Raw genomic sequence first — 26,297 nt, 5'->3', positions numbered from 1 at the left:
ACACGAATTCTTTACAGACGAATGGAAAAACTAGTAGAAGCCAACCTCGGGGAAGATCAGTTTGGATTCCGTAGAAACACTGGAACACGTGAGGCAATACTGACCTTACAACTTATCTTAGAAGAAAGATTAAGGAAAGGCAAACCTACGTTTCTAGCATTTGTAGACTTAGAGAAAGCTTTTGACAATGTCGACTGGAATACTCTCTTTCAAATTCTAAAGGTGGCAGGGGTAAAATACAGGGAGCGAAAGGCTATTTACAATTTGTACAGAAACCAGATGGCAGTTATAAGAGTCGAGGGACATGAAAGGGAAGCAGTGGTTGGGAAGGGAGTAAGACAGGGTTGTAGCCTGTCCCCGATGTTGTTCAATCTGTATATTGAGCAAGCAGTAAAGGAAACAAAAGAAAAATTCGGACTTTGAGGTTCGCCGATGACATTGTAATTCTGTCAGAGACAGCAAAGGACTTGGAAGAACAGTTGAATGGAATGGACAGTGTCTTGAAAGGAGGATATAAGATGAACATCAACAAAAGCAAAACAAGGATAATGGAATGTAGTCTAATTAAGTCGGGTGATGTTGAGGGAATTAGATTAGGAAATGAGGCACTTAAAGTAGTAAAGGAGTTTTGCTATTTGGGGAGCAAAATAGCTGATGATGGTCGAAGTAGAGAGGATATAAAATGTAGGCTGGCAATGGCAAGGAAAGCGTTTCTGAAGAAGAGAAATTTGTTAACATCCAGTATTGATTTAAATGTCAGGAAGTCATTTCTGAAAGTATTCGTATGGAGTGTAGCCATGTATGGAAGTGAAACATGGACGATAAATAGTTTGGACAAGAAGAGAATAGAAGCTTTCGAAATGTGGTGCTACAGAAGAATGCTGAAGATTAGATGGGTAGATCACGTAACTAGTGAGGAAGTATTGAATAGGATTGGGGAGAAGAGAAGTTTGTGGCACAACTTGACCAGAAGAAGGGATCGGTTGGTAGGACATGTTCTGAGGCATCAAGGGACCACCAATTTAGTATTGGAGGGCAGCGTGGAGGGTAAAAATCGCAGGGGGAGACCAAGAGATGAATACACTAAGCAGATTCAGAAGGATGTAGGTTGCAGTAGGTACTGGGAGATGAAAAAGCTTGCACAGGATAGAGTAGCATGGAGAGCTGCATCAAACCAGTCTCAGGACTGAAGACCACAACAACAACAATGTTTGTCACTGTGGATCTTGTGGAGTAATTTCTGTAAACTGTGTCTTCTAATAAACCACGTACTATGAATGAATTTTTCTGCTTATTTAAAAACGTGGAACGTAACACCGATAGCACAGGTGAACCCAGCGACCAAAGTCCTGGAATGGTCTGCACCCGAAATAGGTGTAATTTATCGTTTGTAATGGTACTTGAATTACGTAACCATTACGGCACCTCACCTGAACCTCTCGATACCAGCAATATTCTACTGTGTTTCTGTAAAATAGTTAACATATTTCCGTGACAACATTCAGATATGATTTCATTAATGTAGAGGTACTTCGATACATCGATATGTATATATTTCAATGATATTATTCTTATGTGTATTTTTTCTTTTGTCACTATGATCATTGACGTACTTGTAACTCTGATTTTTGGGCGCGTAAGCCGTTATTAGAGAGTCAAGCTTTGGTCGTCATGTTAAAAAGTCGCAAATTGTAGTCAGTTTATGAAATGTGAACTTTAACAGTGAGAAAGATATTTTCAAGTATGTTTTATATTGTGAAGTGATGGTTTGGAACGAGTTACGTGATATTGCAACAAAAGTAATAAAAAAGAAGTGTAGCTTAAATTCGAAGTGCTGATTACTTTTTTTACATCACCATTGTCCTAACTTGCAAAAGCTTAATCTTCAAGAATGGTTTATGAAACACATCTATAAAACTTCTGAATATCGCAGAATAACACCTAGGCCTCTTTGCATCCGAACTTGGAATCATCACTACCTAGATTTTCGACGATTGAGTCATGAGTTCACAACGAGACCAGCGTGGGAAACACGAAAAGATGAGTGCCTAGTTTATCCATTATTTCAAGAAATGACTTCATTAACTGTTCTCTAATGACACCTGCCACGTAATATAACTTTGTTGTTTCCCGAAAATGCAATATTTAGCAGCGTGAGCAACACTACAATCATAATTAATTTTTGACCTTTGTTGTGGTAGGGTGTTAGACGTTATAATCAATGAGATCCATTATATGGATATTGGGTGTCATTTAATTTATGGGAACTCAGAGTTGAATTGAATTTAGACATCCAGTGACAGGTAAAACCACAGTTCACATTCTATTTAAGTGCAAAAGTGAGCTGCCACAATGTAAGAACGTGGGCATATACCACAGTCGAGCGCGAGAGACTCTTAAGATGTTTTCACCATTTGCTGAGAAAAGGTTTACGACTCTTTCTCTTTTTTTTTGGAGAGGTAGTTGCAGCAATAACGCACACAGATATGTTACAGAATTTAGAGAACATTCCAGGAATTTCATTTTTCAACAGGACCGAGAACCAACCCACTGGCTCAAGAATCGAAGTGTACGTTTTGTCAGCTGCTATTAGGCATATATGATATGCATTTTAGATCAAATTTAATGATCAACTTCAGATCTGATTAATAGCGAGTTGTGAATATTCAAATAGACAGTATTAAGTTGCAAAATAAAAGGAACAATAGTACAGCCCACTTTTGACAACCTTCAGTCGACTTCAGCATTTTGCTGCAGCAAAATGTTCTTGCAAGCGTTCTGTAGTGCTGTTCCTTTTGTTTTACAGCTTATTATTACGTTCTGTTATGCGAAATTTGACTCCTCACAACTCGCTATTAATCCGATCTGAACGTGATAATTGAACGTGATCGAAACTAGTTATGAAGTGTGACTAACACTTTCTAACGAACACGCGGCCATCACTGGCAGTGAGGCAGAACCGGCTTTCGTCAGGAAACACAACAGACGTCCATCCTGGCCTCCAATGAGCTCTCGCATTACACCACTGAGGTCGCAGATGGCGGTGGTTACATTAGATAGTTGTGGCATCTCTCATTACAAAAAGTCATCCATCAGTAAGACTATCTGTTGACAATGAATTGCCCAGGTGATGGATCAAGCGTAAGTTGAGTAGGGATCTTGCACTACACCAGTAGGCTCCAACGTCACCCGACCTCAGCGTAAGTGATTTTATTTTGTGGGAAATTGTGAATTACTTTGTCTAATGTGCTCCCCTCCTAACAACTTCGAATTAACGCGAACTGCAACGACACATAACAACGGCAGCGAAAGCAGTCTGTCACTCCAGATGTGATTACAAAAATATGGGGGGAGTTTTATTTTACTCTGGGTGTTTGTCGTGCGTCCGTTGGAAGGTAGATTGAACAGTTATGTAAGGTACTTGTAAACTTTGATCCAAACGTAAATGTAAAAAGTGCCCCAAGGCTGAATGTGCATTCATGTAAAAATTATATTACTGTGTAACTGGCTGGTTCTTTTGAAAATAAAACCTTTCTTGCGGTATGCCTATGTATGCATGTATTTAACTGGAGACCTAGAAACGGCGGAGAGGCTTCGTCCCCGCCGTATCCCTCAGTGGTACACATCCCCACAACAGGCTACAGCAGTCCACTCACCCCACCGCCGCCCCAAATCGAACTCAGGGTTATTGTGCGGTTCGGCCCCAGTGGACCGTTGGGAACGTCTCATTCCAGAAGAGCGTAACCCCAATGTTTGCGTGGTAGAGTAATTGTGGGGTACGCGCAAGTGGAGACAAGGTTTGCGCAGCAATCGCCGACACAGTGTAACTGAGATGGAATAAGGGGAACCAGCCTGCATTCTCCGAGGCAGATGGAAAACCGCCTTAAAACCGTGCACAGGCTGGCCGGCACACCGGACCTCGACACTAATCCGCCAGGCGCATTCGTGCAACGGACAGGCACGCTTTCCCGCTCGGGAAGCAGTGCGTTAACCGCACGGCTAACCGGGCGGGCGTGTTATGCGCAAGTTTAAATTCACCCTAGATTTCAATCTTCATATATGTAGAATATATAGCCTTGTGACAGAGCACGAATCTATTTGAAGTGTCCAGTATTTTTCAATCTTGTCTCAACCGAGATACTGAAACAAAAACGTAATTTCTTTAATGGAACGGTACACTGCTTTTAATGACATTAGAAATCTCTTGAATATACGAGTTCATTGACATAACGCTTGTTAATACTGCCGCTGGAACTTTTCGCAAAGGTTCCTGAGTAATTAGTTAAAACTGAGATGTAAGTCAAATGGAATTCGCATTTGCTGTGCAAATACCTCATATCGTCTTGGTGCGTGTAACGGCTTCGCCTGGGATGGGACTCCCACTTCGTAGACTCAACTTTCGCAAGTGTTATCTCGCTATATACCAGTGTGTCAGATTTGTCTCCATTTTCGTGCACTTTCAAAATGAAATCTAAAAGGGAGGTAACTAATCGACTATGTTGGTACCAGTGGAATACGAATCGCTGATAAAAGTATTTGCCTGCTGAGTTGCACGTATCCTAGTTAACTCTGATAAATGTACTACTACGAATACATTAAAAACTCCGGTTGTGGAAACGTTTAGATATTATCCAGATACAAGTTCTATGCTGGCGGACGTTACCTCCTTCTCGCGTAGTAATAGTGACTGCTGAGGATAGCGGTCCACTTCCCATGCTATTGAAAGCCTGTACGTAAACATCATATTTTGTGAATTTCTTCAGTTGTCTTAATCTGAGTTCCGTAGTAGACGATCCCCGTACCTGTAAATCAACAAACGGGCGGTAAGACAAGTACAAAATTAAAGCGCATGCTGTTGACGTTTATGAAGCACAAATGGACTAACCTCTTGCTTATTTGTACTGTTAGTCTCATCAAACACAGTTCTGTGAGGATTCCAGTATATTGTGTATCCCAGTATCTCTCCATTCCAGGTATCCGCCAGTGGTGCCTGTAAGATTTCTATTTGATCATTCATCATCACAGGTGTCCCTCCTTAGCATGCTAATAAAAAGTAATTGAATAATAAACAATGTTTATAGATTTTGATCTAGATTGTGTTAAAATTAGAAAATATAGATCAGTATAGTGTCTTCACGACGACGGCGTAATACTGTGTTTCAGTGGCAAAAAGTACGTAAAGAGAAGAAAAATGTATGGTAATAAAGGTAATGAATTTAGCTGTGCATTCTGAATTATTATGTGAAAGTAATTCAGATTGGAACATTAAGCACAGTGTTTCACGTCAAATGTACAGAACCAAGGAATCCAATGTCGAAAGCTACGAGTGGAAAAAGGGTCACAAGCAGCATGGGGGCTTGTTAAATTTCTACCACCTCGTTCATGATTGATATGTTGTTGTTGTTGTGGTCTTCAGTCTTGAGACTGGTTTGATGCAGCTCTCCATGCTGCTTTATCCTGTGCAAGCCTCTTCATCTCCCAGTACCTACTGCAGCCTACATCCTTCTGAATCTGCTTAGTGTATTCATCTCTTGGTCTCCCTCTGCGATTTTTACCCTCAACGCTGCCCTCCAATACGAAATTGGTGATCCCTCGATGCCTCAGAACATGTCCTACCAACCGATCCCTTCTTCTAGTCGAGTTGTGCCAAAGGCTCCTCTTCTCTCCAATTCTATTCAATACCTCCTCATTAGTTATGTGATCTACCCATCTAATCTTCAGCATTCTTCTGTAGCACCACATTTCGAAAGCTTCTATTCTCTTCTATTCCAAACTATTTATCGTCTATGTTTCACTTCCATACATGGCTACACTCCATACAAATACTTTCAGAAGTGACTTCCTGACATTTAATTCTATACTCGCTGTTAACAAATTTCTCTTCTTCAGAAACGCTTTCCTTGCCATTGCTAGTCTACATTTTATATCTTCTCTACTTCGACCATCATCAGCTATTTTGCTCCCCAAATAGCAAAACTCCTTTACTACTTTAAGTGTCTCATTTCCTAATCTAACTCGCTCAGCATCACCCGACTTAATTGGACTACATTCCATTATCCTCGTTCTTAGACTACATTCCATTATCCTCGTTTTGCTTTTGTTGATGATGATTGATATAAGCTACTTAAAAAAAAGAAGATAATCATTTTCGTGTTCTGTGACTTGCGCGTGAGCACTTTCACCTGTAATCAGAGTCTTAGACCTTTATTACATTTTCGAAATCGCGATTAGTGCATTAGTAATTTTTTATTTTCACTTATTTATCTCAGAGAGCTTTCTCTTTCTGTGCCAACGTAATCAAAATATCTGCTACAGAATAGCATTATTGACATTTTAAAACTAAATTCTAAAATCATCCTGTTATAGGAAGAGCTGTTGTAGTCGTCGTACCGAATAATTTTCACATAAATTCTACAGCTGTCAAACCATATTTTATCTTCGTCATCAGATTTGAAACTTCCTAGTGGATTAAAACTGTATATCAGATCTGGTCTCGTATCCGGATATTTGACGTTAAGAGGCACATTCTTACCGGCTGAGAAATCCAGCACGACTCGCGACCCTCCCACCACCCATCCCCACCCCCATCACCCTCCCTCATAATTTCAGTTCTGTAGCTACATGTCTCCTACGTTCCAAGCTTCACAGCAGCGCTCCACATACCTTTTAGGATAAGCACTTCTGGACAAAGGTTCTGATCTGCACACTCCTCTGCTGACGGAAAGATTAAATCTGAATATATAAGTTGTTAAAATACAGTTTTCCGTTGAACTTTGTCCTTAATAGTGTTATACTCCGTGATGTTTCCTTTTGTCCTTCGTAGAAAACTCCTTCCTGGTAATCTGTAAGCATGTGATACATTCTTAAATAACCGCTTTTCCCCCCTCTTTTTCTGCCTCAATGATTCTCCTTTTGCAAACTGTTCTTCCTTAAATTTGTCCAACTCGGTTCGCTCTCCTCTATATGAAATGTGTCGGGAGAGTCTTTATTTCCTCTACTCTTTGGAACACTTCGTCATTCATCTTCTACATACCTCACATATTTGTTAAATGATGTTGACATATTTCCACCGAGACTGCAATTTTATTACGACATCTTTTTGGTAATGTCATCATCAATAGGTACATTGCTTACAGTGTGCTTGTAGATTTCTCGGTTTACTTATGAAATAGGCTGTAGAAGTCCACAATAGTGGCTTGTAAAAGAAGTGACGAAAAAGTCTTAATAAAATTACAACCTCGGAGGAAAAATTCCACCTTCGTTTAAGTCATTGCTACCACTTCTGTCCACCCATTTAGATATCTCCTTACTTCTCCATAGCCAGATTTCACAGCTTTCTTAATATTTTTCCTCTTCCTTCTTTAATTGACAAGTTTCTTAGCCAAATAGAACTACACTCCAGCTAAAGTATTTTGTAAATCTCTTGTGTTGATCAATTGTTGTTGTTATTGTTGTGAGGAATCTCTGTGTTTTCGTAAATGCTTCCATTTAATCTGCTATCCTGTGTCTTCCATGTGCATGAAGCGTTCTTCCTAAGTAAATGACGTACTTTAGTTATTGGAGTTTTGTTTCTGCTGGTCTTCCTAACTTTATTATTTACTCTACTTGCGTCTTTTTAATGATGTGTTGTTATTATTTCATTCTTCATTTCCTGGAGGTATTTTTCACTTTCTGCTAGGACAGTTTGATCATCTGCTTATTTAATACTTTCGATCCCTCTCCATCCGCCTTTACTCTGGATGTAATATTTGAGACTTCATCCACAAGTCTATCATCTTAAATGTCAGACAAATATTTGGTAAACTCCAGGCGCCGTTTGACCTGCCATACTTTTAACGGCCTCATTAGCTGCCAGAGGCCTGACGAGCGATTTAATTTTATGTCTCCACCTTCTAAAGAGAGAAAAAGTGAAAGCAATCTTCAAACTCCCGTCAAAAATCCGCCTCTAACGAGTTTCGTAAGAGGTATAAGAACACATCGGGCTTACAGAGTACTCTGTGAGTGCGGACAGTCCTGCGTGAGACAAAAAGTGTGGAACAGGTTAGGAATGAGCATGAGAGGCTGCTGTCGGACAAGCTGCGTCAAAAGACCTGCTATAGCTGAGAATGCTATGGAAAACGGACACCGAATCTAGTCTGACGATAGCACCGTCTTTGTTCGCAGTGATAGCTTTCGGGACAGCTTAATTAAAGATGCCACTCAAATAAAAATCACAGAAAACAATCGTTCATAGAGACGGTGGCCTACGACTTAGTGCGACATGGGATGCAGACTGAGGCTGCAAAATCGAAGGCGAAGGCAACGTTTGCCCACGTATGGCGATACTGTGGAGAACCATGACGTCATAGGCGACAGTTAGAGGACGTAAGGGCGCCCATCAACACTCACTCCAGTTAACAGTGTTAAAGGAGAACTTTATAGAAAGCCTATGGCCTCCCCCCATGAACCATGGACCTTGCCGTTGGTGGGGAGGCTTGCGTGCCTCAGCGATACACATGGCCGTACCGTAGGTGCAACCACAACAGAGGGGTATCTGTTGAGAGGCCAGACAAACGTGTGGTTCCTGAAGAGGGGCAGCAGCCATTTCAATAGTTGCAGGGGCAACAGTCTGGATGATTGACTGATCTGGCCTTGTAACACTAACCAAAACGGCCTTGCTGTGCTGGTACTGCGAACGGCTGAAAGCAAGGGGAAACTACAGCCGTAATTTTTCCCAAGGACATGCAGCTTTAGTCGAAACAAGGCCCCGGGAGTAGACAACATTCCATTAGAACTACTGATGGCCTTGGGAGAGCCAGTCATGACAAAACTCTACCACCTGGTGAGCAAGATGTATGAGACAGGCGAAATACCCACAGACTTCAAGAAGAATATAATAATTCCAATCCCAAAGAAAGCAGGTGTTGACAGATGTGAAAATTACCGAACTATCAGTTTAATAAGTCACAGCTGCAAAATACTAACGCGAATTCTTTACAGACGAATGGAAAAACTGGTAGAAGCGGACCTCGGGGAAGATCAGTTTGGATTCCGTAGAAATGTTCGAACACGTGAGGCAATACTAACCTTACGACTTATCTTAGAAGAAAGATTAAGAAAAGGCAAACCTACGTTTCTAGCTTTTGTAGACTTAGAGAAAGCTTTTGACAACGTTAACTGGAATACTCTCTTTCAAATTCTGAAGGTGGCAGGGGTAAAATACAGGGAGCGAAAGGCTATTTACAATTTGTACAGAAACCAGATGGCAGTTATAAGAGTCGAGGGGCATGAAAGGGAAGCAGTGGTTGGGAAAGGAGTGAGACAGGGTTATAGCCTCTCTCCGATGTTATTCAATCTGTATATTGAGCAAGCAGTAGAGGAAACAAAAGAAAAATTCAGAGTAGGTATTAAAATTTATGGAGAAGAAGTAAAAACTTTGAGGTTCGCCGATGACATTGTAATTCTGTCAGAGACAGCAAAGGACTTGGAAGAGCAGTTGAACGGAATGGACAGTGTCTTGAAGGGAGGATATAAGATGAACATCAACAAAAGCAAAACGAGGATAATGGAATGTAGTCAAATGAAATCGGGTGATGCTGAGGGGATTACATTAGGAAATGAGACACTTTAAGTAGTAAAGAAGTTATGCTATTTAGGGAGTAAAATAACTGATGATGGTCAAAGTAGAGAGGATATCAAGTGTAGACTGGCAATGGCAAGGAAATCGTTTCTGAAGAAGAGAAATTTGTTAACATCGAGTATAGATTTAAGTGTCAGGGAGTTGTTTCTGAAAGTATTTGTATGGAGTGTAGCCATGTATGGAAGTGAAACATGGACGATAACCAATTTGGACAAGAAGAGAATAGAAGCTTTCGAAATGTGGTGCTACAGAAGAATGCTGAAGATAAGGTGGGTAGATCACGTAACTAATGAGGAGGTATTAAATAGGATTGGGGAGAAGAGAAGTTTGTGGCACAACTTGACTAGAAGAAGGGATCGGTTGGTAGGACATGTTTTGAGACATCAAGGGATCACAAATTTAGCATTGGAGGACAGCGTGGAGGGTAAAAAACGTAGAGGGAGACCAAGAGATGAATACACTAAGCAGATTCAGAAGGATGTAGGTTGCAATAGGTACTGGGAGATGAAGAAGCTTGCACACGATAGAGTAGCGTGGAGAGCTGCATCAAAACAGTCTCAGGACTGAAGACCACAACAACAACAACATGGCGTCTTAACCACTTGACACAGCTGGAAGCCCGAGAACATTTCACTAAGTAATTTCACGGATTCCAGTCTTACTCAGTTACAGCAGACATCAGTTTTGAGTAATCAGTTAGTAGCCACTGTGTCTAAAACTTTTCTGGAAATCTGCATTTTATGACTGACTTTCAGTCATCAAGTTACTATCAAGACTTCCGTGTAGTAAACAATAATGAAAATAAGAACTCCATCGCGAATTATAACAAGAAAACCTTTCGAAATTATGGCACTACATCCTAAACTCTAGAGAAAATATTTATTACAAGTAGTTAGAGGGTGATCACGATAAATTGTGAACTATCATTACTGTTGTACTAGCAGGTACCTCTTATTGCTAGAACAGTAATTACTGGCACTCTTTTTAAAGTGCTAATGTAAGAGAAAATGCTTTTAATTAACAGCAGATGGACATACCTTCCATGTCACAAGAAGCTCATCAGGGTCGATGTTTACCGCGCGCACATCCTGGGGGGTCCCCGTTGGAGCTGTTATTAGATTGATTGCTTCGTTATTTGCGGTGACAAAGTAACAAAGTTAACTATGTACAAAGAGAATCTACGTTATTTTCAAACTGAGTATTTTTACTGCCTTGTCATTACCTTCTTCTTGCGTCTTTACAGTAAGTGGATCTGTGAAGATGCTGGCCTCAATAGCATTAACTGCAAGGATCCTGATGTGGTAGGTAGTGGCTGGATGCAGGTCCGTTATCATGGCATTCTTTTTGGAATCAATTCTGCAACATTCAAAATTATTTTTTATCTAAAATAATAAGTGTTAGCAATGACAAATGTCGAGTGCTATTTCTGTAGCTGATTAAATTAATTGAATTGTTTGTAACATAATTTATAAAATAATGAATTTAACGTATAGGAAAGGAAAGCATTGTTACATGAAACGCATAACCAAACTGTTCCTCTAACTGGTAATTTCAGTCTCAGGAATTAATTAAGCGACAGGCTCAAATTGGTGCTATAGTCTAACACGTCATTCTCAATAATAATTATCTCTCTAAAGTCATTATATATAACTGAATGAAATCACACTACTAAAATACACATATATCCACCATCACATAGTTGCATCTCATCAGAACACTGAAAATAATGGTAAAATAATGTAGCTGTTTTAGGGTCTACATATACCACAGATCTGAGTATAAATTGTATTACACAAATAAATTTTGTAAAAGTTGCACTTCGGCTGCGTAGAATGTACGCTTGAAATCACAAAAAATGTCAGACAAAGCCCGGTATAGCAATAATGCATCAAACCATTTTCCAGATTACCTTGAAACACGCGGAAGAGGAATTATTACTTCAAATATTACGTAAAAAATTTCTTTATTTTACATACATTTCAAGATGAAACAAAACTTTTCTGCAAATAAAATAATTACTGGGAATGTAATTATTCCACAAAGTAAAATAACTCTTCCCTTTTATGTGTAAATTTAACTATCCATGTGAAAAATTAAAAAAAAGGACGAAGATTTTAATCCACGACGTATTTGCTATCATCGCTGCTCCAGTACTCCAGCTGACAATCGTAAATCGCTCAAACATGATGTCAGTTGAGTTCGATTTTAATTGAAAACTAAGACCTAGTGACCTAAATCATATGTGGACACGTTTAGAGACATCAAACTACTTACGTTCCTTGTAAGACCCACTTACGGCAACATCATTCTGGAGTAACTTATTATGTTAAATATCCCTCGCATGTGGAGGCAGTATTCTGCTTCATTGACTGACAGTTTAATGCTGCAAGTTACATTTGTCGTCCCTCCAGTCGTTTTATTAAAATCAATCGCAGTACACGATTCAAGGTAAGATACCTGAAGAACCTAGCACTAGGTGCAGCCACTTTATTCATGAGCCATGGCTCGGCGTCAAAACGCTAATTGTGACCCGTAATTGCTCTTATGGGAGAAGGGCATTCGACGGTGTCAGATTCTGAGATGCGGTATGGTTATCCTGTTGGCGCTGCGCAGTAACGGGAAAAAACTTGAAAACACTTCATGGCAAAATCTTTGTACAATGGTGCGCAAAGTTTATGGATGAAAGTAACTTTGCATGATGTGTCACAGCCAACAAACGTAGCTCGATGAAACTTGGATCATGTAAAGAAAGAAATGCTGCGGTGTAGTACAGATGGTAAGTGAAAGAAATACGCTATATGAAGAACAGAAATGATACTTTTATTCAAAGATAATACACTACTGGCCATTAAAATTACTACATCACGAAGATGACGTGCTACAGACGCGAAATTTAACCGACAGGAAGAAGATGCTGTGATATCCAAAGGATTAGCTTTTCAGAGCATTCACATAAGGTTGGCGCCGGCGGCGACACCTACAACGTGCTGACATGAGGAAAGTTTCCAACCGATTTCTCATACACAAACAGCAGTTGACCGGTGTTGCCTGGTGAAACGTTGTTGTGATGCCTCGTGTAAGCAGGAGAAATGCGTACCATCACGTTTCCGACTTTGATAAAGGTCGGATTGTAGCCTATCGCGATTGCGGTTTATCGTATCGCGACATTGCTGCTCGCGTTGGCCGAGATCCAATGACTGTTAGCAGAATATGGAATCGGTGTGTTCAGGAGGGTAATACGGAACGCCGTGCTCGATCCCAACGGTCACGTATCACTAGCAGTCGAGATGACAGGCATCTTATCCACATGGCTGTAACGGATCGTGCAACGACGTTTCGATCCCTGAGTCAAAAGATGGGGACGTTTGCAAGATAACAACCATCTGCACGAACAGTTCGACGACGTTTGCAGCAGCGTGGACTATCAGCTCGGAGACCATGGCTGCGGTTACCCTTGACGCTGCATCACAGATAGGAACGCCTGCGATGGTGTACTGAACGACCAACCTGGGTGCACGAATGGCAAAACGTCATTTTTTCGGATGAATCTAGGTTCTGTTTACAGCATCATGATGGTCGCATCCGTGTTTGGCGACATCGCGGTGAACGCACATTGGAAGCGTGTATTCGTCATCGCCATATTGGCGTATCACCCGGCGTGATGGTATGGGGTGCCATTGGTTACATGTCTCGGTCACCTCTTGTTCGCATTGACGGCACTTTGAACAGTGGGCGTTACATTTCAGATGTGTTACGACCCTTGGCTCTACCCTTCATTCGATCCCTGCGAAACCCTACATTTCAGCAGGATAATTTACGACCGCATGTTGCAGGTCCTGTACGGGTCTTTCTGGATACAGAAAATGTTCGACTGCTGCCCTGGCCAGCACATTCTCCAGATCTCTCGCCAACTGAAAACGTCTGGTCAATGGTGGCCGAGCAACTGGCTCGTCACGATACGCCAGTCACTACTCTTGAAGAACTGTGGTATCGGGTTGAAGCTGCATTGGCAGCTATACCTGTACGCGCCATCCAAGCTCTGTTTGACTCGATGCCCAGACGTATCGAGGCCGTTATTACGGCCAGACGTGGTTGTTCTGCGTACTGATTTCTCAGGATCTATGCACCTAAATTTCGTGAAAATGTAATCGCATGTCAATTCTACTATAATATATTTGTCCAATGGACACCCGTTTGTCATCTGCATTTCTTCTTGGTGTAGCAATATTAATGGCCAGTACTGTAATTACACTGATCTTATCTCAATTTGGGATGGTCCCCTGCACATTACAAACGGATTGACGTGGTTCTTAATTGAGTGTGTGGTCTCCACGGACGGCAATGCATGTTGTGCAAAGCGCTCCCATGCTGGCCAAAAGGTTGGTAAGGAGTTGTTGTGGTAGCGCTTGACAAATGCTGATGGTGCGTGTAATTGTGCTGCAACGCGCCTCCCACACGTGCTCCATGGGATTTAAATGGGGGGAACGAGGACACCTGTCCATTCGCCGAATATCCGTTCATGGGAAAAGCTCCTCCAATTGCACTGTTCGATTGCATTGTCATCCATAAAAATGAACTCAGGGTCGAATGCACCAATGAAAAGACGGCGAACATGGGGAAGGGGTAAAGTGTCACAATAACGGTGTCGGGCTAGTGTACTGAAAGATTTGGAGGTCACTACGCCGATGCAACACTATGCCTCTCAAACCGTAACACCTGGACCACCAAAACGATTGTGTTCCCTGTACTGAATGGGCCCTCATATGGCGAGAGGTTGGAGCGCGTAATGCACATGGGGACACCATTATTACGAGGGCAGTTCAATAAGTAATGCAACACATTTTTTTTTCTGAAACACGGGTTGTTTTATTCAGCGTTGAAATACACCAGGTTATTCCCAAATCTTTTAGCTACACAACACTATTTTTCAACGTAATCTCCATTCAATGCTACGGCCTTACGCCACCTTGAAATGAGGGCCTGTATGCCTGCACGGTACCATTCCACTGGTCGATGTCGGAGCCAACGTCCTACTGCATCAATAACTTCTACATCATCCGCGTAGTGACTCCCACGGATTGCGTCCTTCATTGGGCCAAACATATGGAAATCCGACGGTGCGAGATCGGGGCTGTAGGGTGCATGAGTAAGAACAGTCCACTGAAGTTTTGTGAGCTCCTCTCGGGTGCGAAGACTTGTGTGAGGTCTTGCATTGCCATGAAGAAGGAGAAGTTCGTTCAGATTTTTGTGCCTACGAACACGCTGAAGTCGTTTCTTCAATTTCTGAAGAGTTGCACAATACATTTCAGAGTTGATCTTTTGACCATGGGGAAGGACATCGAACAGAATAATCCCTTCAGCGTCCCAGAAGACTGTAACCATGACTACCGGCTGAGGGTATGACATTAAACTTTTTCTTGGTAGGGGAGTGGGTGTGGCGCCACTCCATTGATTGCCGTTTTGTTTCAGGTTCGAAGTGATGAACCCATGTTTCATCGCCTGAAGAGTAGCACAATACATTTCAGAGTTGATCTTTTGACCATGGGGAAGGACATCGAACAGAATAATCCCTTCAGCGTCCCAGAAGACTGTAACCATGACTACCGGCTGAGGGTATGGCTTTAAACTTTTTCTTGGTAGGGGAGTGGGTGTGGCGCCACTCCATTGATTGCCGTTTTGTTTCAGGTTCGAAGTGATGAACCCATGTTTCATCGCCTGTAACAATCTTTGAGAAGAAATTGTCACCCTCAGCCACATGACGAGCAAGCAATTCCGCACAGATGGTTCTCCTTTGCTCTTTATGGTGTTCGGTTAGACAACGAGGGACCCAGCGGGAACAAACCTTTGAATATCCCAACTGGTGAACAATTGTGACAGCACTACCAACAGAGATGTCAAGTTGAGCACTGAGTTGTTTGATGGTGATCCGTAGATCATCTCGAACGAGTGTGTTCGCACGCTCCGCCATTGCAGGAGTCACAGCTGTGCACGGCCGGCCCGCACGCGGGAGATCAGACAGTCTTGCTTGACCTTGCGGCGATGATGACACACGCTTTGCCCAACGACTCACCGTGCTTTTGTCCACTGCCAGATCACCGTAGACATTCTGCAAGCGCCTATGAATATCTGAGATGCCCTGGTTTTCCGCCAAAATAAACTCGATCACTGCCCGTTGTTTGCAACGCACATCCGTTACAGACGCCATTTTAACAGCTCCGTACAGCGCTGCCACCTGTCGGAAGTCAATGAAACTATACGAGACGAAGCGGGAATGTTTGAAAATATTCCACAAGAAATTTCCGGTTTTTTCAACCAAAATTGGCCGAGAAAAAAAATGTGTTGCATTACTTATTGAACTGCCCTCGTATTTCTGCTGCTTTTGATAACTGACTCTAGTGAGACTGAAAGATTTTATTAATGCTTCGAGAAAATTGATTGTTTCTTTAACGAGCCTTTTTAACTTTAACTGTGTGTGGGTTAACTAATAGTTTATGAATAGTTAATGTCCGCCCCCGGTAGCTGAGTGGTCAGCGCGACAGAATGTCAATCCTAACGGTCCGGGTTCGATTCCCGTCTGGGTCGGAGATTTCCTCCACTCAGGGACTGGGTGTTGTGTTGTTCTAATCATCATCATTTCATCCCCATCGATGCGCAAGTCGCCGAAATGGCGTCAAATCGAATTGCACCCGGCGAACGGTCTACCCGATGGGAGGCCCTAGTCACACGACATTTACATGAATAGTTAATACGTTACAGCACTTTATATTGTACACGTTTGCAATAACAATTGTGTAGGTTAGAGTCATTGCTAACATGCTCCAAAATAATGAAAATTGAGATGCCGACGTATTCTCATATAGCTTTATACATAGAACATAATTCACGAAACAGTTATTCACATTTGGCACAAGATCCTTGAAAAAACCGGTGTTAAACTTCATGGTTAGTCTCAAAAGTCTCATGATCCGCGGGATCTTGTGAGTTTGTCCCGTACCTCATCTTGACCAATCAGCGATTAGCTCACTCGGCGCCATTTTCTTGTGCAGTTTTAAATATTGATGCCAGTGGAGTGTGTTTTCTGTTGTGTTCAGTTATTTTGGGGAATGTAATTCAATACAGTGGTTGGAATAAAACTGATTTGAGACACAAGTCATGGAAGAAAACGTTTCATCCGTTGGAGAAAGAGGAAGGCCAAGGAAACGTTCACAGCATCCAGAAATGCGGAAAAGTCAGGAAGTCAAACGAATGAGGTTAGAATATACTGTTTTCTTCATTGTTATCAAATTAAAGTGATTCTAGTTATTAACTTGATTTGTTCCTCCACGTAAGAATGTATAGCACTCTTTCTTTGGAACTTAACAGTGAGGAATCGCAAATTCAATATTTTAAGTCCATTTCTGAAAAATAAACAGAACCTCACAGTGTAGTTTGTTCTATCATTATAGGTACAAACCTTCAGTGCTGCCCCAGTATCCGACATGTCATCGCCGTGGAGGAGCATTTAATTGCTGTTCACCTTCTATGTACGATATAAAAAATTTTCATGATCTGCATATCGAGTCGCAACACGATAGTTCCCGCGAAACCAACATCATCCAAACACCTCAGTACCAAAACTCACAGGATCCAAAATGGGGATTGTCAAAACTTACATCTTCCATAGCTCATTAACAAAACTCACATGATCCATAATATAACCTTAAATAATTGTAATTTCTCAATAAGCAAACATAATTTGAAATATACATAATGATTTATAGCCATTGTTCTTGCACATACTGATGTCAATATATGGGACATGCAGACGACGCATGCAAAACACGTTTTTAGTCATTTGTGAAAATTTATGTTTTTGGAGCATGTGAGTTATGTTTCTAACCTCTCAATTGATTGAGAAAAACTGGTTGCACTTGAATCGTAAGTATACACGAAGCTTCACTGCATGTATGTTATTATCGTCAGTTTATTTGAGTCTGCTTCCACATAATCTATTTGTGTTAATTTTTTTGTCCGCTTCCGTATCTGAGTGGTCAGCGTAGATGAATACGATTCGGAGGATCCCGGTACTCCCACGGATTTTTCCTTGGTGGGAAGATTGGAGCAGAGTTCCCTCAGACTCGCCACGGCATTTTAAGAGCTACTCGAATGGGAAGCAGCCGCTCGAAGGTCTGCAAAGCCGACGGCAAGCGGGTGAGCGGTGTGCTGCTCCCACAACCCTCCATACCACTTCCGGCGCCATTGGCGAGGAAGACATGGCGATCGGTCGGTCGCGATTGACCCATCTGTAGCCACAGCGGCAGAGCTTTGTTTTGCTTTTATTGTGTTCATAATTAATGAACAAGTAATCAATTACTCAAAACTCAGATAATTGTTGTTGCCTACAATTATTGATCCTAAGGGATGTGGCACAATTATTTATTAACAATCAGTTTTATTTATGTTTGATTCGGAAACTGTAGGATCGCTTGTGTAGCCTACACAGTCTGTTCAAAAGTATCCGGATACACCTATGTAATGCAGAATTGACCAGTAGATGTCACGAGAGGCAAAACTGGAAATTTGTGGTAAGTTCCTATGGGACCATACTGCTGAGGTCATCGGTGCCTAGGCTTACACTCTGCTTAACCTAAATTAAACTAACTTAAACTAAGGACAAAACACACACACACACACACACACACACACACCCATGCACGAGGGAGGACTCGGGAGGAGCCGCGCGAACCGTGACAAGACGACCAAGACCGTGCGGCTACCCCGCGCGGGTCACGCGAGGCGTCACCCCAGTTGTAAAAGGAGATGGGGGAATTTGTGCAGTAATAGCAGAATGAGTCAATCGGGAGAAATCAGTGACTTCGAACTTGTACTGGTCATTGGATGTCACCCAACTAACAATTCCATCTCGGACATTTCAAACCCTCTGGAACAGCCCAAGCTGACTGTTTGTAATGTGGCTGTGAACAGGACAGGCGAATAAATAAAGTACAGATAAAGTAAGACCAGAGACCGTAAAGCATTGCGGAGGGTCGATGTAAAAAGTCGCCAAAAATCAGCAGAAGGCATTTCTCATGAGCTCTAAATTACTACCAGAAGTCCATATAGCACAGTAACTGTGTGAAAGGGGTTAATAAAAATGGGGTATAATGGTCGAGCAACTCCTTATAAGGCAGAAATTTCTGTACTCATTGAAAAGCGACGCTTGATGTTACGTAAAGGCTGACACCACGGGACAACTGATGCTTGAAAACTAGTGTTTTGGAGCGGTGATTGTCGCTATACCCCATGGTGAACCGATGTAAGGTTTTTGGATCGGCGAATGCCTGGAGAAGATTACCTGCCATCATGTTCGGTGCCAATATTAAAGTTCGAAAGAGATGGTGTTACGGTGCGAGTTGTTTGTCGTGGTTAGTGTGTGGTCCCCTTATTGTGATTAACGAAACGTTAAATGTGGAAGGATATGAAGACATTTTGCATCGTCATGTGCTGCGTGCAGCAGAGGAAAAGTTCGGAGACGCTGACTGTATTAGAGTGACAATGCATTATGTCGTATTGTAACTTTCACGGCCGGAATTGTCACAATTAATAAAAGATCCCGGTCTAATATGCCGTGCTCGAAGGGATTTCACTTTAAAATCCTACGTTTCGTCCCCATCTGCGGAGGACATTTTCAAGGGGGTTCGTAGCTTTGTTAAATGCCCGGGGCACACCCTGGCTCTCTACTGACTAGCCTGGAATATTTGATTAATTGTGAATGTATTTTGTCAGCATCTGCAAGGCAATGGTTTGTGGACAATAAGATTCGTGAAATGGGCTGGCCTGCTCAGAGTCCAAACCTGAACCTAATGGAACGGACCCTTGTGTTCAACATCACTACCTTCTCTGGTTTCGCTCTTGAAGAAGAGTGAAACGCTATTCCTCCACAGAGTTGAGGCAGGCATAAAGGCGAAGAGCGGACACACCACATTTTAATGTCCACTAAGCGTTATCCATGTACTTTTGATCCGGTAGTGTACTTAGTATTATATAGCGTAACTGTAGGGTACAAATGTTATGGTATGTGACTCAACGCCGTGGCAGATAAAAGCAAACGTCAGTTAACGTCATACATTTGCCCAGTCACTGCAAGTAGGTAATGCGTCCCTTTTTCTGGCTGAGCGTTCCTCTATACCCTGTCAAAAGGAAACAGATTACACCAGAAGAGTGCAATTTCGTGGCATATACGACTGGTGTTAGGATTGGCAGTTGACAATGAACACCAATAGATGAAACGTATTGTGCATAAATATCCGATGAGAGTCACTGATGTTTGGTAACGCTAGTGGAAGCAAAGGAAGGAAGGAAGGTTGGGTTAACGTCCCGTCGACATAGAGATCATTAGAGATGGAGTAAAAGCTCGGAATGTGTCAAGGAGAGGAACGAAATCGACCGTACCCTTTCAAAAGAACCATCCCGGCATCTGCCTGGAGCGATTTTGGGAAATCACGGGAAACCTACCTCTGGATGGCCCTATGCGGTTTTGAACCGTCGTCCTACCGAATGCGAGTGCAGTGTGCTAACTACTGCATCACCTCTATCGGTCAGGCTACTGGAGACAAACGGAAATGGTTACAGCTGCAGAATACCTAGGAATTATCGTTCAGGGGGACGTAGTTATGACCACATAAAACAAATTCTAGGAATAGCACACGCCAGCTGACATTTTTTTGGAAGAATCTTAAGAAAATGTAAGTCACCCACAAAAGAAAGAAATTGAGGCGTAGCGCCATATAACGATCCTGCCTTGGAGGTGGTTAATTGAGAGATGTATCTCAGAGCTGGATAGTGACAGATGGTGACGCGAGACTGGACGCGCACGTAGTTTACGTGTCGGCCGATAGAGGACAATATTGGATAGGGGGACTGTGATTTTAGTTTCGATTGTGCCCACTAGAGTGCACTAAAGTAATAGAATGTTTTTCATAAACTGTTCTAGTATTTTCATAAAGTGTTATTATGTCTTTTTGTGTATGTAACATGTTATAAATGTGTTTTAGCAGTATGAATGATGCGTGAGTGTGATTTAAGGTTAATATGAAGATAATTGTTTAACGAGTTGTGTAGTGGGATTTAGAGTGGGAACATTTCGAAGAACTATTTATTTATTTATTGATTTATTTAACCTGGCAAGATTAGGGCCATCAGGCCCTCTCTTACATCTAACTAGGCATTCTACTTATTTTACATTCATATGTTTTAGTAGGCATGTTAATCTACATCTAGTACAAAAAGTGAAATAAACAATTTGAAAGGTACACCTGGAAAAATACATACATATAGAGTTTATATTCTTAGGTCACAAGTACTGTTATAAGTAGACATTATTGAAGAGACAGATTTTAGATAGGAGTGCTGGCAGCAGGGAGTATGAGGGAGACTCATGGTGAAGGGAGGAGAAGAATAGAGACATCATGAAACATAATTAAGGAAATATAAAGGAAAAGAAGATTGCGTGGCTAATAGAGATAGATGAAGAGGAAGGCATCTCAGGAGCAAGATAGGAGACGCTAGCTTTGCTATTTGACAGATGAGGGGATTGTCCTTGTACATTAATTTTGTGGAGAACTTTGTGAGGGTGATAGTAGGAAATGCTTCAACTTCTTCTTAAAAGCAGCAGGAGATCGAATTTTGCGCAAGGTAAGGGGCAGTTTGTTCCAGAGGCGGACAGCGGCAACTGAGAAGGAGTTTGCAAAAGTTTTTGTTTTGTGAGTGGGCACAGTTAGGATACCAAATAAGAGTGACCTCGTGTTTCGATTATGATGACATGACAGGTTTTTAATCTCTGAAGCAAGGTACTGGGGTGCTTGCGCGACGAGGAGTCGGTGGAGTAGACATAGAGTGTGGTAGTCACGCAATTTGTTCGGCCGCAGCCACCCTATGAAGCACTAACATGATCATATCGGCGAATGTTGCAGGTGTAACGCACACAGGCATTCATGGTTAGCTCTAGCCGTCTTTTGTTTTCACTACTCATGCCTTGTTGAATCACATCACAATAGTGGAGGTTCGGTAGAACGAGTGCTTGCACGAGCTGGCGTTTCAAGTCCTGTGGAAATATGTTCCGAAACTTTTTGAGAGCATAGAGACAAGCAGACGTCTTTCGGCACACTGCGACTGTATTCTCCGCCCAGTTGAGATGCTCATCCAAAATTACACCCAAGTTCTTCACTGTTTTCTGATATGGTATTGGAGTACCGTCGAGCAGACTAGGAGGTAGCCGTTCGCGGAAATCTGAACTTATTAATTTCTGATGGGCTATTAAGATTACTTGCGTCCTTTTTGCATTTAGTTTAAGCCCCAGGTTTTTCGCCCATGTCACTGCTGAAGACAGATCATCATTCATCTGAGCGATTGCAGTGTTTACATTTTCAGGTCTGACGCTTAGGTAGAGCTGGAGGTCGTCGGCATAGAAATGATATTTACAGGAGGACAGAACCGACGAAATATCGTTGACATATAAAGAAAACAAAAGTGGTCCTAAGACTGATCCTTGTGGCACTCCCGAGGAAACATGTTTCCAGGAAGATTTTTCATTTACGCAGACAACACATTGCTGTCTGTCTTTTAAGTAGCTTTCAAACCATCTCATTGCACTATCAGAGAAATTAAGCTGTTGCATTTTTCTGAGCAATATGTCAAAGTTAACAGTGTCAAAAGCTTTGCTGAAGTCCAGTAGCGTCAATATTGTTGCCTTTCGATTGTCGATGGCATATTTCAGGTCATCAGTTACTTTAATTAGAGCAGTGTTTGTGCTGTGATGTTTACGGATACCGGATTGAAATTTGTCATATAGGCTGAATTCATCCAAGTGTTCAGTGATTTGGTCATGAACAATATATTCAAGTGCTTTGGAAACAGCAGGCAGTATGCTAATTGGTCGGTAATCACTAGGCAGTTGCGGGTTTTCGATCTTAGGGATGGGTCGAATTAGGCTTCTTTTCCATGCAGTGGGATATATTCCGTTCACGAGGGAAAAACTAAATATGTCAGTTAAGACAGGTACTAAGATATCGGCAACATTCTTAATCATGGTTATACCGATACTATCGTTGCCTATTGCATCAGAAGAGATTCTCATTATTGCTTTTCTTGCCGTATTTGTTGTTACATGTTTTAGATGGAAGGTATCGTTGTTAGTTATCCTGTTTGGGGATTCTTGTGGACGGTAATTATCAGCTGTGCTGGTATTCAGAGGTGCAGAGAAGAATTCATTTAATTCGTTAGCTGACACATGAAAAGTAGTTTCCGATTTTGCCTTTCCGACCCCCAAGCTACGGAGATTCTTCCATAGAGTCGTGGGCGTCTGATCGCTGCATACAAGGGAGCGAGCGTGCCTGATTTTAGCATTGCGAATGCATTGTTTCACTCTGTTCCGTAGCTTTCTATATTCTTCGAAACGCTCGGGTTTCGGATCTGCCTTGAAACGCCTGTGGGCAGCATCCCTATTAGTCATCATTTGATGTAATTCAGCTGTCAGCCGTGGAGCAGGAGATTTTCTTACACGGATTGTGCGCACAGGTGCATGTTTATTATAGAGGGCAGTGAGTTTATCACCAAGTTCATTGATTTTGCCGTCGATTGTGGGTCTTCTGATTATTTGATGCCATGAGATTTCTGAGCAATCGGCTGTTAGAGCGTCAAGGTCAATACGTTTCATGTTCCTACAAGTTATGTAACGCGATTTGATCCTTGGGGGCTGCAAAGAGTAGGCCAGGAATATTACATCATGTGCTGAGAGGCCAGGGGCCGATGTTTGACCAACATCTCTTACTTTGTCAGTCTGTTTCGTTGCGATTACGTCTATAAGAGTATGACTGTGCGCCGTATGGTGTGTAGGTTGTAATGGAAGAATGTTCATGCTATTGCAACTAAACAGTCTTCTTAGGTTTATTGCGGAGGGAGTGTATCTTAGCAGGTCTATGTTCAAGTCACCCATTACGATGACATGTTCGTATTGACACTGAAGTGAATGTAATTCCGACTGGAAGGAACTCATTGATCATATTTTTGGCGGCTTGTACACGACGCCAGTCAAGAATTTCCGACTTTATATATTTATTTCAATGAACATGAATTCAGCCTCTTTTTCTTCAGCAGGATTTGACGTACACAAGACTTTCGCTTTGAGATCTGTTCGTATATACGCGCCGACCCCGCCACCTCGGTTTTTTGATCTGTCTGGCCTAAGAAATGTGTACCCTGGGAGATGAAAAGATGCAGAGGATATGTGTGGTTTCAACCACGTTTCGGATAAGAGGATTACGTGGTAGTTTAGTTGGTTGAAGAGGAGGCTAAGTTCTTCGTAATGCGCAGCTAGAGACTGGATGTTGCAGTGAGCTGCTAAAAGCTCTGACGCGTTCCGCTGAGCAGCCTGGAGTAGGGTGGCAGACTGGTTTGTCCCTTTGTTAGGCACTACCTGCCGCGAGGGGCACTGGCTGCTGCTTCCGCCAAGTGACATAACACAGGGGTGTCCGAGATTTTGCACGCCCTGTTTGTGACACCGCGAGTGCCGAAAGAAAGGCAGCTGCTAAAGATTTCCTGAGGTTGCGGGGGTATAGAAAATGGATTAGTGGTATTCGGTGCTAGGCTGTGTGTCACTGTGTATCCTCTGTCGTAAGATGAGAAATGTAATTAGCGTATTTGAAACAGCTTAGGGTGGAAATAAGGGAGAAGGAGTGATTTAAGAGGCCGATGCTGCCAGCAGAGAGAAGTAAGCTTAATAATTAATAGATTATCGTAGGAAGCTAGAATTGAATTGAAATTTACTAAAGTGATACTGGTAGTGATTATCATAGGAAGCTACAATTAGATTGAAATTTGCTAAAGTGATACTGATAGTGATTTTTGTTATGAACAATTTAAACCAAAGAGATGGGTGATTAATGAACTAAAGGAGAGACTAATAATTGCAATAGAACTATTTCAGAATGGAAGAGAATAAACTGAGAAAATGAAAAAAGTATTAGCAGTAACTAAAATTAAGTAATGGTTAGAGCTACAGACACAAAAAAATAGTGAAAAGTTAATACAGTTACAAAAACAATTAGTTGAAGGTACAAATATGGGTATAATTAAAAAATTAATAAAATTACAAGATTATATCTGAGTATTGGGGCTGTTACAATTGCAAATGGTGTTAAGTTTGCACTTTTGGCTCGAGTAGCTTCACTTAATACTATTCAGTTCTGTCATGTTTGTGACTGTCTTCTTTCCAGCTTCTGTCTTAATGATTACTCTGCCATCCTCAGTCCACACATTCTGAAGATCGAAATGGGATATGGCACTGTTTAAAATCTTTAGCCGTTCGTGTGTCAGATCTTCCCTTATTGTAAGCCCTGTCCTTGCTAACTTCTTCTTCTGGGTAAAGATCTCTGCCCTTTTTCGGTACGAGACAAATTTAATGGATATGAACAAAGGGGATTTTTGTAGAATAGGTTTGTAAAGTAAGTTTATGGTAAAGGGAAAGTTAATTTAGGTATAAATAACAATAGTAAATAACTTTATGCATAAACAAAACTTCAGCATATTAGGTAATTACGTCGGTAAAAAGTGCAGTCGTTAGGTTTACTATTTTGCGATTGGTTATTGATTAAAAGCGCGAACTGACGCGGGAGAATGTTGTTTTGCTATTGGCTGTTGAGTAAACTGACCAATGGTAAAGCAATATTCTTCGCGCGCTTTTCTCTGCTGGTAGAGAAGACTTGGAGTATTCTAGAGCAGGAGTCGAAGCCTAGCCATGAAAGAGATCGGACGTGTGCAATAGTAGTTCCGATGGAAATGATAAGTTGCCGGGTCTAGCAGTGTTTCATATATCAAACGTGTTGGACAGTGACGGCATAATTATTCCTATGTGTGTGTAGAAATTTCGGAATTTTTAAGTGAATTTTGTGACGACAAAAGACATATATTCCGCGTGGCGTATTGAGCAGGTCGGTGGCTAAAAATTGTGACTGCATTTGGCAACGACAGACTTAATATTTGGCGAGCATTCGCAATCAAAAACAATCAGTATTTTTGTAGCTATTACGTTTTCGGGAAATGCAACACCATAAACTTGCTAACGTGAGTGAAAGGGATTGTGAATGACTGTGTTAAGACCAGCACGGGCTTGGCAGTGATACTTGTTCACCTACGTTTCAGAACATATTAACTGAGGAAAAAATTTCCAACCTTTCATTTCGTGTTTCTCCCAAAACGTAGATTAGTGATTTTAATTGCACCCTAGTTCACGTCGAAGTACAGTAGGTTTCACTCGGCTTTCCTACTGATGATCTGCTGAGACAATGTTCACAGGTAGGTGCAGGTCCGTCGTAAAGGGACGGAAAGAACCACGCCGCCGCAAAGTGGCTTACAAAAACTTGTTATACAAATTCTTGAATTTGTTAGTTATTCTGGAGCCATTACCATAATGGATTATTGCAAGAGACTGAGTAGGTCTAACTGCTAGCGGCGCATTTCGTCGCGGTTTCGCTCAGTAAGCGCGAGAGACTAACGGATAAGCTCAAACTCCAGTGGCAGCCGCTGAAGGAGAGGCATTGTTTATCGTGGAGAGCTTCACTGTTCAAATTCTGAGAGCGTGGTTTCCAATGGGAGTCAAGCGACGTCTTACTTCCACCCACACACATCTCGGGGAAATTATGAC

The 26,297-nt window shown here is 41.9% G+C and overlaps 1 protein-coding gene across 1 annotated transcript in view; it reads right to left on the bottom strand.

Annotated features, from left to right (window-relative positions):
• LOC124598566 (Down syndrome cell adhesion molecule-like protein Dscam2) overlaps positions 1 to 26,297 on the bottom strand; it is a 366,134-nt gene that overhangs the window by 105,838 nt on the left and 233,999 nt on the right. The window contains exons 17-20 of the mRNA XM_047136009.1: positions 10,842 to 10,975; positions 10,657 to 10,727; positions 4,886 to 4,990; positions 4,664 to 4,802 (exon numbers count right to left, since the gene is read on the bottom strand). Of these exons, the coding sequence (XP_046991965.1) occupies positions 4,664 to 4,802; positions 4,886 to 4,990; positions 10,657 to 10,727; positions 10,842 to 10,975 (449 nt within the window). The remainder of the gene's footprint in view (positions 1 to 4,663; positions 4,803 to 4,885; positions 4,991 to 10,656; positions 10,728 to 10,841; positions 10,976 to 26,297) is intronic.

This window comes from Schistocerca americana, chromosome 1 (genome assembly GCF_021461395.2).
Source record: "Schistocerca americana isolate TAMUIC-IGC-003095 chromosome 1, iqSchAmer2.1, whole genome shotgun sequence".
Lineage (NCBI taxonomy): Eukaryota > Metazoa > Arthropoda > Insecta > Orthoptera > Acrididae > Schistocerca > Schistocerca americana.
The sequence above is the reverse complement of the archived record's forward strand: the minus strand, read 5'-3'. Positions and strand labels throughout refer to the sequence as shown.